This window comes from Lonchura striata, chromosome 5, assembly GCF_046129695.1.
Source record: "Lonchura striata isolate bLonStr1 chromosome 5, bLonStr1.mat, whole genome shotgun sequence".
NCBI lineage: Eukaryota > Metazoa > Chordata > Aves > Passeriformes > Estrildidae > Lonchura > Lonchura striata.
Window position 1 is genome coordinate 57766308 of NC_134607.1, and position 16435 is coordinate 57782742.

General features: G+C 36.3%; 1 protein-coding gene across 2 annotated transcripts in view; it reads left to right on the top strand.

Annotated features, from left to right (window-relative positions):
* The window catches only part of UBN2 (ubinuclein 2), a 44688-nt gene that overhangs the window by 11460 nt on the left and 16793 nt on the right, over window positions 1-16435 (top strand). For both annotated transcript variants that reach the window (XM_077783609.1, XM_077783610.1), the window contains exons 4-9: window positions 7662-7799; window positions 9006-9118; window positions 10141-10639; window positions 13939-14009; window positions 14700-14829; window positions 16164-16282. In XM_077783609.1, coding sequence (XP_077639735.1) covers window positions 7662-7799; window positions 9006-9118; window positions 10141-10639; window positions 13939-14009; window positions 14700-14829; window positions 16164-16282 — 1070 coding nt within the window. The remainder of the gene's footprint in view (window positions 1-7661; window positions 7800-9005; window positions 9119-10140; window positions 10640-13938; window positions 14010-14699; window positions 14830-16163; window positions 16283-16435) is intronic.

The window sequence follows — 16435 nt, forward strand, 5'->3', positions numbered from 1 at the left end:
CCTTTTCAGCAGAAGCTGAGCAGTAAACCACAGTGCATAGCAGGCTGAGCTTATCTGTGTGCATTGGTAGTTTTTGAAGCAGGACTGAAGTTTTGTGGAGAGAGAGCTTGCTGTAAGGTGCTTACTGTAACTTATATTAGTTTGTCATTTTTCTTTGTCTAGAAACTTGAACCTGCCAATATTGAACTGTTCTATCATTATCTCACAACTTCTGGTTTTGCTGCTGGAACAATTTTTGGATCTAAGCCTTCATATGTCTTTTCCAGAGATCAGATTCTGGTCTCCAGCTTGGTAGGAACAAATGTGCTTCATTTCTGCTGAGAAACCACTTGAGCCTATAGGTTTATCTGGTTTCTCACTGTTGCTTAATTCATCATCTTTACTTTTAAAATGTTATGATACCCAACCCAAGTTCTAGCTAGGTTTTCCTGGATTTGCTGTGACCTATCACAGATCTGTTAGGAGATTTGGAGCACTGGCAATACTCATAGCACAGGTCTCCATCAAAGAACAAGTCTGCTGTATTAATACTTAGCATACTGTGCCTCTTTCCACACTGGTGGTGTTCCAGCAGCAGATCTGGTAGATTTGCAGGAGCATTTACTTCTATCTCTTGCCAGAGTCCTTGCAAAATGTACAAAAGGCAGTTGTTGGACAACCAGATGGTTGCATCGTGTCCTAGCTGTAGAAGCCATTGGGGAGTAAGGGTGTATTCTCTAAAGATGGCTCTCCTCAACAAATCATTATGCCTTGTGTCTGTGTTACAAATACGGACTAGTGAGAGACCATCTTTATTTTGCTTTTATCCCTGTTTTAATATAGAAAAGAAGAAAAATATATAGTGGGCCAGCTGCAATCCACATTGTTGTAGAGCTTAAGGGTTCTGTAATGTAGGAGTTGAAGTTCAACAAAACCTCTAATTCCATCATTCTGCCTTGTATACAAGAGAAGTGTTCAGAAAGAAAATCTACGTGTCTGGCTTGCTCATCTTCTGTATGGCCAGCTATAAAATTGCCATGTACCCTGAGATGTGTTAGAGCCAGGCCCTGGACTACTTCTTAGAAGATACACTTTCTTACACATAAAAAGGTGTAATATCCTGAGCACAAGCACTTGAAAAGTGAATGAGTGCTTCTTGAATTGCTCCAGGATTAGCTTGAAAAAAAATTTTGAAAGCTTTCTCAGAATTTTAGTCCTTTTTTATGTCGCAATTGTGAAAGAAATACTGAGCTCTTTGGCACTGAAATAGATTTATTCCATAGCTTTAGAGATACTTTCCTTTTAAAAACTGAGGTAAATGCATTCGCAGGCATGCAGGTAATCTATGTGAGCAGCTGTTCTTGGGTTGAGCATTTTGACTGTAGTCAGTGGATTGTGATAATTCCAGTAAAAGAGTAAATCACAACCAGCTTACTATTGTTTCTAACTGCTCTATAGGGGTTAGCCTGGTGGCAAGTCCTAATCTTCGCTCATCTTAATGGACCTATACAAAATATCTATAACCTGCAGAGAAAGCTGCCCCTAGTCAGTGTTTCCATGCTTTGATGTTGAAAATAGGTTTTGCTGTAGTGTAAGCTGCCCAGAACTGCATTCTTTATGGAGTGGAATTCCTGTAGAATTTTTCACCCAGTCTATTTTTTCTGCACACACATAAATGTCCACCCAGATGCGACTGATTACTTGCTCTTGTGATGACCTCTGATTATTTGGTTGGTTGAATACTTTCCTGTCAATGTAAGCTTTATATAGGTAGAGACTGCAAGGAAACACAGTGCTTTCTGGGTTTTCTGTTATGCAATGCAGAAGAGGGAATTTAAAGTAATACATGGAGTTAATGAAAATGTATGCTGTTTTCTCTTATTTGAAGGTAACAAGGCTTGGATATCCAAACCAAAAACTTCCTTTATTTCAAGTAGATGAATGTAGAAAAAGAAGTGTTGACCTACAAATCTATAAGCAGCGTTTTTTTGAAGCAGTGATACTAGGTACCCATACTGGCAGGAATTGAAGCTAAATGTGAACGCCAAGAGCAGTGGGAAGCAGGCAGTTCAGTTCTTCAGACACCCAGGCCCTGTGTAAATATTTGATCTAGTCTGTTATATTCATAGTTCCATAGTAGCCTTACAAACACTGACGTAAAAGTCCTGTGCTGGTCACTAAAGAATACCAGCATATCAATGGTTTCTCATACATGGAAATTTTCTCCAAAACAGGTACTTCAGCTAAAAGGAAGATCTTACTTTTTCTTTAGCTACATCTTGCCTCAAGAGCTTAGATCATCTTTAAAGAAAACCTTTCAAAGATTTTGTGTTTGTTTTAGTAATTCTGGACACACTGTTAAAAGCATTGCTCTGTTTCTATCTGCGTCCTGTAGAATACTTTCCATAATTTAAGGACTTGGTCTCTGCAAAAATTCTGTGTCATGAAATACAGTTTTCACATGTTTACAGGATAAATTTGTCCTCCTATTGTATTCTCCAGACTTAAAGGTATGCTAGATTTAATATCCTGTTTTCTCCTACCTTGGCTTGCCTCTAAAACCTGAAGCTGATGGGTTATCAGTAATATTATCTTGGACAAAACTCTTGAATAGCTAAGAAACTTTTTCCTAGCAAGGATAGTATCTCTTCAGGGAATGGCAGTTCAGTGTGTTAATGGAAATCTTACCATTTTTGTGAGATTCTGGGCCAGATGTAGTTCCAGGCCAACTTGGTACTGTTCTCTCATTCCTACTCTAAAGAGTTTTTGTGCTATCTATGGAAAGGAGTGTTGTTGTTTTAAAAAGATGACCGTCTCTTAAGAAAAGCCTAACAAAGCAATCAAGTTATCAACCTGAGAATGTTAGAGGCTTTTACAGAGGAACACTCCATAGGATCCATTATTAAAAATATTTTCATGGTGTATTGAGAGAAGTTGAACACTGGCATTTTTCATCTGGAAAAGGCTGCCTTTGCAGACCTCAGTTCCAAACCTCATCCACACTGAATACATGAGGGTGCATTAAAGCTTCTATTTTTAAGAGGTTGACTTGCCAGCTGTTTCATTGGCTCTGGATTGGTGTATTTATATTAGTACTGTCTTCCTTGTTCATTGTCACTTTGCCCAGGCTTGGAAGTTGTGTGTTTGGGGAATAGTGCTCACTTAGCCGAGCACACCGTGTCACCTTTAATAATGCGTCGTGCACGCTTCCTGCGTGTCTTCAGGGGATGCCTGACAGCTGGCCCCTGACATAGCCTATGCATTCAAGTGAGTACAAAGACAAGTTTAAATTTGTAGATTCTTCATTTTTTATCTTCCTCACTCCAAAATAAGTCGAAGTATAACGTGGAGTATCAAACCAATAGATACAGATGCAAGAGCTAAGCAGATACAAGAACCAAAATGGCTAGAGGAACAAAGGTAGTTGAATTTGCAGAACACGTTTGTTTGTTTGTTAAAGCAATAGTAATGTTTTTGTGCTTCTTCTGCAAAAAAGGCATACCCTTCTTTAGGAGAGAATAAGAATAAACTGAATAAACTAAATATTTAGCACCTGCATAGGTTCTTGAAAACACCTGAGACTTGTATCTGGCCTATGTAGTACTACTCTTTAAATTTGTAGAAGAAGGAAATAATAATAATGGTTGTAGCAACATCCTATATTTTGCTCAATTTAATTTTTTGAAGAGCATAGAATCACTTTTCAAAGTAATCTGAGCTACTAGAGGGGTAGATCATGGCCTAGGATCAGCTATTCTTTGAGAAGATTAATTTGTTTAGGCAGTACAATGAACCTAAGTGTTTCCCAAAAAATACACAAACAATATGATTACTAATGTCATGCAAAGGGAGGTTTATAACATGCCAGCATGAAAGATCTTTGCTAAGAGCATTTGTCTTAAGTGTCATATATGGAAAATCTGCTCTTCATGTTAAATGAGGGGAAAATGAAAGTATAAGTATTTTTCTGCAGAATCTTCTAGTAGTTCTGTAACGTTAAACCTGGAAAGATTAAGTAATACATTACATAATTATTAACACTGAACTAGATTTTCATTGTGGGTCAGGTCAGAGCTCAAGCTCTGAAAGAATTGAGTTGTACAGATAAGTGATCACATGACTGGTCATACATTTTATAACTTCAGCTAAAAAGTTTTCAAGGTGATAAGAATGTAATCTCTGTGAAGTGAAGGTCACTTAAACCAATAGCCTAGCTCTGGTGGCTGGTAGAAAGGTATAAAAGGTGTTGGGCGAGATGGGAACAAAACAGGAGAATAGATGTGTGTTGGTACTTCTCTCAAGGTGCTTCAGTGGGCTGATGGCTTATGATATCCTGACTACTAAACTAAGATTCTTCTATGAGACTACCCTGGGCCAAGTATTATATCTTTTATAATCTCTTATGCTCTTTTCATCTGTGCTCTGCTGACTGTCCTTTTCCCCAGGGTTAAAAGAAAAACAAGCCAACCTGCCAACTTACCTGTGCATTTTGGAAAAGAAATCTTCTTTATCACAGGAAAGCTCTTTGTGCTTGCTTTATGATGTCTCCTTGGATTAGCAAAGCAATGCATTGATTCCCCTTAACCTTGTCCAAGATTTCCGTGTAGGTTCTGTTATACTGCAATTTGGAAAGATAATTATGTGGGTTATTTTGAAAACTTAGCCTTAAAGGATGGCAAAGCCAAAGAGTACATTTCAGTTCTTTGCATCTTGAAGAAGCACAGAGATCAAGCAACTCTCTTTTTGAAGTATCTGAAGTGTGTAGTGAGCTGTGTAGATATTTAGTCCATTTCACTGAAGGAACAGTATTTGACATAATTTCAGTAGTTTGGCCTTTATTCAGTGGGCTACTGATGATCAATACCAACTAAACAGTTCCTTCTACCCCATGCTGGTTAGACCTACCTCAAAAAGAAACTAAGCAAGGTACAAAAATTATCCCTGCTTATGTTTTAGCTGAGTATTATCTGTTACACAACAAATAATAACAAGCTGCTTTTGTTAAACCATTTAGACATGTTTGCACTAAATCTCATTTCCAAGACTTAGTACAGAAGTCTTTAAAAACTTTTTCATTTGTGTACCTTTGGAGGTTATTGTGTGGGAAGGGAGGTGAATGAGGAGAAGGATCATAGTAGAATATCTGAGGATTGTGGTCAAAATGTGTGACTCAGGAGTAGACAGTATTAATATAATATACTGCTGTGGGTCTGGATTTAAGAACTAAATTGGTATAATCCATAAAAATTCACTGTTCTTGGTATAGTGATGAAGTTGAAACCAGTTAACTTACTTGTTAAGGAACTAATTTTTTTCATACCAAAGCATTTAATTAGATTAATGGCACTAAAAGTGTAGTAATTTAGCTCAAGGACAATAGCTTAAAATAACTTACATATGAACCTGCTTTTTAGATGGTCAGACAGTCTGTCAGTCTTATTTTGTTACCTACATGATTATTCCATAATCAGTCTTAGAACAAACCTGTGCTCACAGGAGTCAGTCAAGCCCTGTCTCTTGGTATGTCTGAGATTTTTTGATTCACCCTTGAAATGTGTAAGGAAGAGCAGAACACTGTAAAGGGCTTTAAACTTATTTTTGTTTGTAAAATAAATTGTGCGATTTCATACACAGAAAAAATAGTTTAAAGCAAAGGTCTTGAAAACAATTTGAAAGAAGGTTTAGAATTTGCAAGAGCCATGTTTCCTTTAACTGAGAGTTCTGGAAGCACTTCAAAATTATGCCTAATCTCTTTTACTAATACCTTAAGCATACTCATTTTCTGTTTAGTTAGGGCACTAGAAAATAGTAAGCTTAGCTCAAAGGGGGGTGTACTAGCTACACTGAAGTCTGCAGACCCCTATGTCTAAAATACAACATTGAATTAAAAGTTATACCTTGTTCAGTAGGTTCAGGACTAAAACAGATTTTGGTAAAGAAAAGTAGTCTTACTCAAGGGTTAAGAAGAACTGAATATCAGAAAGGTCTTTGAAGATCTGACTAAATTCATAGTCCTTAACAGAATCTGTTGAAGCCTCAACTGCTTAGTTATTACATCCACATCTTGCTGATCTGACTTGTCTGTTGACTGTTATGGAACACATTCACTCTGTATATTAATTTAATTCTGCCTTTCTTGTTGCCTTGTTCCAGTGGATGTGTGCCACACAGCAGGTTGATAATTCAGCTAATTTGCTGTGATTCATGTGATTCATGATTCCTCATTTGTGGACTGTCTTTAATCCTTACTTGTGTGTTACCGAGGCCTTCCTGTACTGGTCTGCATCTCAGTCTTTTCTGTGTTGGCTTTTGCTTCCTATGATAATAGTACCAGCTTTGACTGACTGCTTTTTCCTTCTAACCTGGCAACTACTGGGTTCTTCAGTTTTGATCCTTTACAGCCCCACCCATGCGAATTCAGTTCACACCCTGTCAGCTCAAATGGGAAATGTCTGTTGTGTCTGTTATGCACTGTGGATAATAATTTCCTTACTTTTATTTTCCTTGCACCTAATGAAGTTGGTTCTGAGAGCTGTGGAAAAAGCATGAGTTTTCTGAAATTCTTCTACAACCTTCGCTTTCTATTTTATTTTGCATGGTACTCTGGTCTTCTAAGATGAATGACAAGTCCACTATTAAGCCACTTCACTTTCATTTTGTTCAGTTAATAGATTCTCTCACTTTCTTGCACTAGCATTTCAAATCATCTCAGGGTACTTTATAAATGCTGTCACCATTTTTTTCCCATTTTGTCTTTTTGTACTGCTCGTGAAGTTCTCTGTTCTAGGAAGATAAAAGGTGATGAGTCAGGGATGTTTCTAACTACTTACTCAGATTAAATCCCTGGGTAGGCCTCCAGTTCAGGCTCTTTTCTCAGCTTCCTTGTTGAAGTACATATTTACTGTTTTACTTTCCTTAATAACTCCTCTTCCTATCTAAAAGTCTCTGGTAGCCTAGACTTTTCAGTTCTTAAACCATTTTATCTTCAGTATATTTTATATGGCAAGGAGGTTGTATGTAATAATACAATGCATATTGTCATCCTCTATACTGATTATTGACCACTTTTTCTATGTCTTTGGATTCCAATATTTTTGAGATTCAGCTTTATAATGCTAACTTGGAAATTTCTTCATAAATACTGAGTACTTTTCAAAATAAACTATTGATAGAGTTTGAAACATCTTGTAGTTCTAAAATTGTCTGAACAAAGTGAGAATGTTTGCCTTCAAATGAAGAAAGTCCTGGTATTGTGATATTTGTTTAAGAGGCAATGTTGTATTAAACATCTAAAATTGGAAATAAGGTTGCAGACACTGTGGATTAAGTTTGTCATGTCTGTGATAGAATTTTTATGAAAGCAAATTTCAGAACTTTTTAAAAGAAGTAGCGTTTTGAGCAGGGCACTGTGGTCAAGTTGCCTTGAGAAAGCAGTAGGTTTTAATGCTGTAATGCTGCCTTTTTGTTTAAAAAAAAGGGCATTTTGTTGAAAGGATACTCTGTAATATTAATGTTCTGTGCTTCAGCGAGTTAATTTTCTATAGAATTGCTATTCTGTTTCTATTCTAGCAAGCTGTGCTGCAAATTGGTATATATATTTTTATGTATAGGGACTGGTGAATGAAATACATGTTTAGTTTATTAAGAAATGCTAATAAGTTCTTCTTCCTTTTCCTACCCAGTATGATGAATTGGTTCCTGCATCCCTAACAACCAAATATGGAGGGTTTTATATCAACACTGGCACGCTGCAGTTTCGCCAGGCATCTGAATCAGAGGATGAAGACTTTGCAGAAGACAAAAAGCATAGACCACCTAAAGTGAGTGATTTTAATTAAGGCTTTTATACAGAAATAGAAGCTAGGTGGACATTTGAAATATTTCATACACTTAGAATGGCTCAGATATAGAGTCCAAAAGCAGAATAATGCATGGTACTGTTTTATTGCATCTTCTGTTTTGTGGTTCATGAACTAACATTCAGTAACTAACTCAGAATGTCTGCAGGCTGTCCAGTCTTGTAAGACTAAGCATCTGTTTAGGCAGCCTGACAAGTTGTGTCCACCTATCTTGAACTGACAGATGATTTTGTAATTCTCTAAGAATTTTATTATACAAGATGAGACCTTAAACTCATCAGTATTGCTCTTAATGATTTTGCAAAAGTTTTCGTGATTTGAAATTGTTCCTAATTGTGAGAATTTTAAACCAATCATATTTTAAATCAAAATACCTGTTAAAATAAACTCAGTTGATAAGAATAGCTATATTAAAATTATATAGACAATTTTTCCAAACAGCATGCTATTCTATAAACTTCGACAAGTTACAGTCAATGCAAACATAATTGCACTATGGCATGCACAAGTTGCATGCCGTTTCTGAGAACTTAGTTCTTCCTGGTGTCCTTTCCTGCTCTATAACTCTTAATTTTAAGGTTCTTGTATTGACTCTCACTGGGATGCAGATAATGTTCTTTCTAGCAGCCTGTATGATGTTATGGTTTAGATTTGTGACTAAAATGATGTTGATAACTACAGAAGTTTCTTGTTGCTGGCTAATGCTTGTACAATCTGAAGGCTTTCTGTTTCCCTGCCCTGCACTCTCAGATAATATAAGGATCAGCAGGGGAGGGGAGGCAGGTGGTCTGTATTGAGCAGCAAAGATGTTTCATAGTGGGTAGCTTCACTGTCAGCAGTGAAACTTTGGTAGCCCAAGAAGGTGCAGGAATTCCATCTTCCAAGGTAGCCATTGGCCATACTGGCTGGGCAGCAGTGTGCATGTACCTTAGACTATTTCTCTTACTGAAAACTCTAAATTTCCTAACTGTTTGAAAACAATTCATGATTAACACTTGTCAGTAACTTCAGTTGCTGCTGGGAATCCATGATACCATTTGCCTTTACACACATTGAGGTGTTTTTCCTGGCCCTGAATTGGAAAGAGTAAAGAAAACTGAATGTTTCTTGCTGTAGAAGCATTTTAGGGTGGAAGAATCATTGTCCTTGATTTGTTCCCTTTTCTAGATAGCAAAGTTGAAAGAAAGTGAAGATCGTGGAATGAAGAAACGCAAGCGAAAAGATGAAGGGACAGAAAAGGAGAAGAAGCCTCGGAAAATGAAAGTTCCTAAGCAGTTGGGGTAGGTTTCTTTTTCTTGGTAAGAACTCTTGAATTATATTTGAGGCTTGGCTTTGAGGTTGTGTGCAATAGCAAGATCATTACAGCTCTTTTGAATATTGTGCTTTTGTACTGTAATTAATAGCTTACAGATTTTGTTCCAGAATTTGTATGGGACTTTTGTATGACTCAGTCCTACAGACTAAATTTTTATCCCCTGAAACTTTGAACAAGGAATACTAAGGAAAGACAAATCACAGAAAATAAATTTTGAGTATTATGAATAGCATAAAGCATTATTGTCTTATCCAACATCTAAACTAGCACTAGGAATTGCATCTTCTAATGAAAAATAATGTTCTTATTATCGCTGTTTCCCATCTGTAAGGCTGTAAATACAGTTTAATTATTCTACATATTTCTTACTGACCTTGTACTGAATTCTGAGGCTAGCATAGAAAGATTAAGAGTGTGGGACTAGATTAGGTGGCTACTAGAAAACTATTGTTCAGAGGATGGAGGCTGTCTCACTGTGAATATTCACATTGAATATTGAAAACTTATTGACCTCATTTTTCATCAAGGTGACAAATTAGTAGAAAATTCTCAGTTTAAACTAAGTAAAATACAGATTTTGAGCCTGCATTTAAATTTTTTTAACAATGAAAAGAATTTTAATGTATATGCTGTGCAGGCACCCTGTCACCATTAAGCAGTCTTGAGAGGCAAATTTAAGTATTTTAGTATTGTAAATCTGCTGTGAGTCTTAACACTTGTCCCAACTTCTCCATAATTAAATTGAGAAGTCAAAATGAAATAACCTTTGCCTTAATGTGTATAAAATGTAACAAATCAGTTGGAGAACGTGTAACCACGACTGCCTAAGGTTTACGGTAATTGATAAAATGGTCTGAAGATGCAAGCAGGAAGTACTTGCTTCTTCCCCCTGATAAATTTTAATTGTACTAATCTTTGAGGTGTGTTGTTAAAGGTTACTAAGGCCTCAAAAGTCACATGCTAACGGAAGATTTCTTTCCTCTACAGAGTAATGGCCTTAAATTCACACAAGTCTGAGAAGAAGAAAAAGAAATTATATAAAGATTCACTCTCTCTGGCTGCCATGATCCGTAAATTTCAAAAAGAGAAGGAAGCCATGAGGAAGAAGGAACCTAGTCCAAAACCTCCAGTGACTGTTGCAACCTCTACCCCTAGTAAAATTCCTTCCTCCTCTCTCAGTGCAGGAAATGATATCTCTGACTTGAATCTTAGGATCAATGATCCTGTCCTCTCCATTTTTGGTAGCACAAATGAACCTGAGCTCCTGCAAGAAACTGAAAGTGCCCTGGAGATGCTGGGAGATATTGACTTTGACAAGTTGCTTGATGGCACTTCTGATGGCAGCCCAGGGTCTGAACTGTCAGGAGAGAATGGAAATGTCACTCAGGCAACCTACACCTCTCAGGTCATGACACCCAAGCAGGTGCCTGCCCTCCCAGAAGGTCTGCCTATGCTACTTGAAAAACGCATTGGAGACCTTCGAACAGTAAGTATGAATTCACTGGTAGTGGATTACATTCAAGAACCTGAGAGAACAAGGAAGAACAATTAGGACCTTGAGTGTCATCTTTGAATTGCTGGCTGAAACTTTAGAAATGAAGAATTGATGTTAATGGCAATCTTAAAGGCTGTGTTTATATTCAGATGAAAACGGACAGAAATTATGCAGATCAATTATTTTAGCAGTGTTTCTTTCACAGTGGAAGCAGGGTTTTCTAAATCTTCTGTGTACAGTAACTTGTAATGTTCATTTATTTATGGGTTTTTCTCCATAATGGAAATATCAGTGTTATTTTAACATGAATTATGAAATTGAATGGGTGTTTTCTTACTTTGGAGGAGGTTACCTGAAATATGACTGCAGCTTAAAAATCCATGTATTGGTTTTTTGACTTTAACTTGCCAGTTAAAAAAAAACAAAAAAAAAACAAACAAAAAAAGAAAAACAAACAAACAAAAAAAAAACCAAACAAAAAAAACCCAAGTGAAAAAATCCACCAAAACCAGAAACCACCACCAAACTACAAGACAAAAACCAACCAACCACAAAACTGAACTTGTTCTTCTGGAAGGTTAGAATGGAATCTGAGATCCTCAAAAATTGGATGAAAGATGTTAAGTTAACAAGTTATAAATATTCCAGTAAGTTATTGAAAGGGATCAGAGCTATTAAGGTATTACATATTCCTTGTTTCCGTTATGGATGTTATCCTAAGTTGAGAATAAATCTGTTGCTTGTTAAGATTATGATATTAAAGCTTTTCCCTACTTAGAATAAAGTGCAGCTTTTCCTTATTTAGTATGAAGTGTAGCTTTTCTTTACTCGTAGTTAACTGCTTTTTCAAAACTTACTTCCTTTTTTGGACAAAAAGAAAATAATTTAAACAATTGCTGAGCTTGCTTTGCTCTTAACTGTAGAAGTGTCTTCTAGTTTTCTTACTTTTAAACATACCAAGCTAAATACAGCCAAGGAATTAATATTTACTGAAGTGAAGGAGCTTCTGTCTGCCTTTCAGTATGCAGGTTAATTTTGCTATGAATCAACAATAAGCTTCTAGCAAAAGTGCAGAAATCGATTAGGTCAAAATTCATGAAGCGTTAGTGACCTACCCCAAGTTTTTTGACATTGCTTCTCTGTATAACAATCCCAAACCAGTGGGGAGGCATCTTTAATTCAGTGGCTCTTGGAAAACATAACTCCTCATAGAATCATAAAGTGCTTTGTGTTGGAAGGGCCCTTTAAGATCATCCTCTCCAATCCCCCTGCTGTGGGCAGGGATACCTTCCTCTAGACCATTTGGGAACTCTTCTATTTTTGACAGTGTCTTCTGAAAGCTTCCTGGCTAAGCAGAGAAGTTTATACTTGGAGAATCACTAGACTGTATGTTGTCTTAAAGATTGCTACTTCCATACCTTCTCTAAATTGCAATCAGACATCTTCTAAAAAGCACTAAAAATGAAAGAATCTTGTTAAATATTTACCAGACTCTCACAGCTTTAGATCTCTTTAGCACAAAGAAAAGTTTGTAAAGCTGTAGGAAGAAGCCTATGCTCTATGGATGGATATAGTATATCAAGATTAAAAAAGTAAGATTAGAAAGCCACTGACTAAAGGCAATAAAAACTTCCCAACTTCCTTTGATAGATGGATGTGTTCTAGTTCCCTGAGTGGGTTATTCTGTACTACCATGACAGAAGGCATTATTGTATATGAGAAGGAAAGTAAATAAAAGGGGTTTTTCTCTATTTTGAAGGTCACTGTCAAGATAATCACTCTGGAAATAAAACCCAACCATAGTTAGTAATAGTGATGAAGTTTATGAATCTGCCAGTGTTGCTCTCTTTAAAAGCCAGCAATGCTATTCAGCATAATAATATAATGCTGAAATTGCCTTTCAAGGTCTACCTGGGACCAAAATATTAAAGCTTTTTCTTTCTGCTTTATATAGACCAGATGATGACTCTAATCCTTGTGTTAATTAGTCATAATGGCACTAGTTTTAAGACTTTCTGACTTGTCTTTTTGGTACCCTATCACTTGCAAGCATCTATAATTGTTCTAATTTTTTTAGCAGGACAAATGCTTCAGTGTTCTTAAACAGGTAGTAGCATTCCCTCAGCAGCTGTATTTATGGTAGAAAACAATGGGTGGAATGCAATGCTTGCAGGAACTTTTAACTCCAATATCAGTGTTCATGACTGAAGCGATAAAGCATTCAGACAATGGCCTATCTTATGGCTTAGACAGTGTCACACTCTTTTTCTGTGCAGTTCACACAGGAAGAGAGGTAGAGTTCACGATTTTTAGAAAAGTTTTCTTTCAAATTTTGATGGGTCAGTTATAAGAGCAAGAACAGTAAGTATTTAATAGTAATAAATGAATTATGTTAACACCTGGACTTATTTGTCATTTTTAGGTATGTAATTGCAAGTCACCATTCTTTGGGTTTTTTTAAGGACTCTTTTTTTATTGACTTCTAAATTTCTCTAGAGTAGATGTACACTAGAGAAAGGTTCTTACTGATTTTTGTGGAATGGTACAGGGAATTGGCTTTGTCCTATAAACTGTCATTCCTTGTGGGGAAAAAAAAAAAAAAAAGAAGAGATCTAGGTGATAAGAACAAAAATAAAAGGATTCTGCATGGGAATTGCTGGGAGATCAATAAAAATTTCTGAGAAAAAGAACAAAAATACCAGGCAAAAATACTAAAGATACAGTCTAAAGATGGCAAGAATGCTAGACAGCAGCAGAAAAGAGTGATGAGGCATTCCTCTAGTACCTATAATCCCATTGTAGAAATTGCAGCAAAGGTTTGAGAGAGCTCTAAGAAAGCTGGAAAGATGTAACTGGATGAAGCACATAACAGGTAGAAAAAGATGGAGTAGAAATGTGTTAGTTAATGCTCTTGCCTTCTTGATCTGTCAAACAATGCTTCTCTTTTTAAAACAGAGATACTAGAATGTTGGTGGTGGTGATGGTGATAAAGCATCTACCATTATCTTAATGGTTATTCAAAAGATGAATGTGTTTACATCAGTGATCCAGGCAGATCCTAAACAGAATGATTGTCTGCCCTAGAGCAAGGTGTGTATATTTGAGTATAACAATAATAATCATCAGTTTTTTTCTAAGCAGCTGAGAATAGCTTGGTTTTCTTTATTTTTTTTCCAAGTAACATTTTCTGGGAAATAAGAGTATGATGTGGCTGTGAAAGTAAACATACAAAGACTGTTGGTTCAAAATGCTCTATGAACTTGAATGCTTTTCTTTAATTGTATTTCCAGGCTGCCAAGATGTTTGATGAAGAAGGCAGGAAGAAGTTTTTCACACAAGACATGAATAATATTCTTCTGGAGTAAGTGCTTATCTGTAGAACCTTCCCCATTTTGGAAAGGGGGTGAAAGGAAAAATACAGAAGAGGAAGTATTATTGAGGTTGTTCCAACAAATCCCATAGAAGTCAATGAAGGTAGATCAGTCTAAGCTAGTTATTAGCTGAAGAGAATTATATATGCATACAATTCCTGTCATGTTTGTCTGTCTTTATCCAGTGTAGAATGTTTTGTAGTACCCTGGTCCTTGACTTCATGTGTAAAATTCAACAAAATTGCCTTTATTTACTCCTGTCTCCCACTTCTGGTACTCAAAGGATCTCAGCTTTCATGAGGGCAAACACCAGATTTTTTTCTTTGTAATCTTCAATTAAGGTTTAATATAGGAGGTTCTATGTTGATATTCTAAGAAATAAGAGTAATCTTTAGAGGACTATAACAGTCAAAATGTATCAATTTTGATTCACAGTGGTGGGTGTAAATTAATTTGAATGAGTGTTCAACATTGCTGGACAAGTACATACATGAATGGTTTCTTGCCATTGATTAGGACTTCTTCCTTTTCTAAAAAAGCTTATCTGAAAGTATCCCAAGCTGCTATTTTTCGTATGCATAGACAGAATATGCTATGTTTCTAAAGCTTCCTTAGGTTTTTGTTCAGATGTCATCTTTACCTTGGAGTGTGCCTCTGAGTGTCTCCTGTTTGTTTGTCAGTATTGAGCTGCAGTTACAGGAGGTGAATCCTGCCATCCGCAATGGAGTGTACTCACACCTGGAGGCTTTCGTGCCGTGCAATAAGGACACGCTGATAAAGCGCCTGAAGAAGTTACACCTCAATGTCCAGGTAATGATGGGGAGAGGAGCTCCAGCAGGAGTCAATTATGTGACAGCAAGGAGGACTGCAGCAGAGTAGAGCAGTAGCCACACAGCCTCAAATCAAGAAAAATATTTTGTATCAGTTGCTAGATAAGTTTAAAAGCTTCTTTCCATATAGGTGATATTGTCACTACGTTAGGAACAAGTATTTTAAGTATTTCAGAGTCTTTGTTTGAGAATGAAGTGCTTTCATCTTGAAAGCTGGATACAGGCTATTAAGGAATGTTTCTGCTGTCATCATTAAGTATTACTGTAGTCACAGGGTACATATCAAAGCAGCAGAATTAGAAAGCCACAGTAATAATGATTATGATAGGCTAAAAATTCATACTTTTGTTTTCACTTTTGTGTCAAGAAAGAAGGAAGGCTACATGGATAGTAGATGATCCAGCCTGTATTATTTGTTCAAATTTCCTTTTGTGGCTAGGTCTTGCAAATACTTTGTATGCCATTTTTAGTTATTTTGCTTTTGAAGATTGTTTTCCTGTTGAATAGAAAAGTTATCTGTGATCTAAACTACCCTGACCAGATTCTTTAGATAAAATCCAGGGCTAAGTCTTGCAGAGGATCTGAAGGTGAATGTAGAGATCTCAGTGCTTGCTAATAAGGCAAACAGATTCAAACACTATTTCTAGGCAGGTAAACATAAAAGAATATTCTAGTTCTTTTCAATAAGCAATTAAAATTAATAATGTAAAGTCAGAAGATGTAGAAAGTGAATTTAAAACATGTAGCAAAGTGTATAATATTTTACCTTAATGTTTGAAATTTCTAATATTTTTATTAATGTTTTAAATACATAGTCCTTACTTTTCAGGTACATAAATTGCATGTAATAACAATCCACTACTTGGATAATATAATACATACTCATACTGTATTCATTATCTAGGATGTTTTTATACCACAATTTTTGGAAACCTGATTAATAGGCTATTTATTTGTAAGTGGTGAGATATTGATTGGTCAGTTTATTTCACTTTTTCCCCCTTAAGTTTTTTTCCCTTCCCTATTTTAATTTAAAATCATTATTTAAAGAGAGCATGCCATAATGTCTTAGAATGTTCATGACACATTTATTTGTGACTGTGCTTTGTTGTTTCTGATCTCAAGACTTGCATGCATTTATATAATGCTGTTGCACCTAACAGGATTCAAGTGCCATGTAGAAATGTCTGTCCCAGTCCATAAATAGTACTGGGAATGTTACCTTGGGAGTGATCCAGAAATTTTCATGAGACTATTTGAAATGCTCTTTATTTTACATCTAATGGGATTATTTTGGTACTCCTCTTTTCACAGGATGACCGCTTGAGAGAGCCATTGCAGAAGCTGAAACTGGCTGTCAGTAATGTCATGCCTGAGCAGTTATGCAAGTATCAAGAGGACTGTCAGGCCCGCAATCAAGCCAAGAATGCCAAGTAGGTTATTCTGGAGGCTGTACAAGCCTATTTAGAACCCAGCTGGAAGTTTGTATCCATGTTGTTACTTCCTTAGCTCAGAAAATCACTCAGCTCCAGTTTAAGGGTATCTTTTTTTTAATTGTACAAAATACTTAATTTTCTGTAAGTATT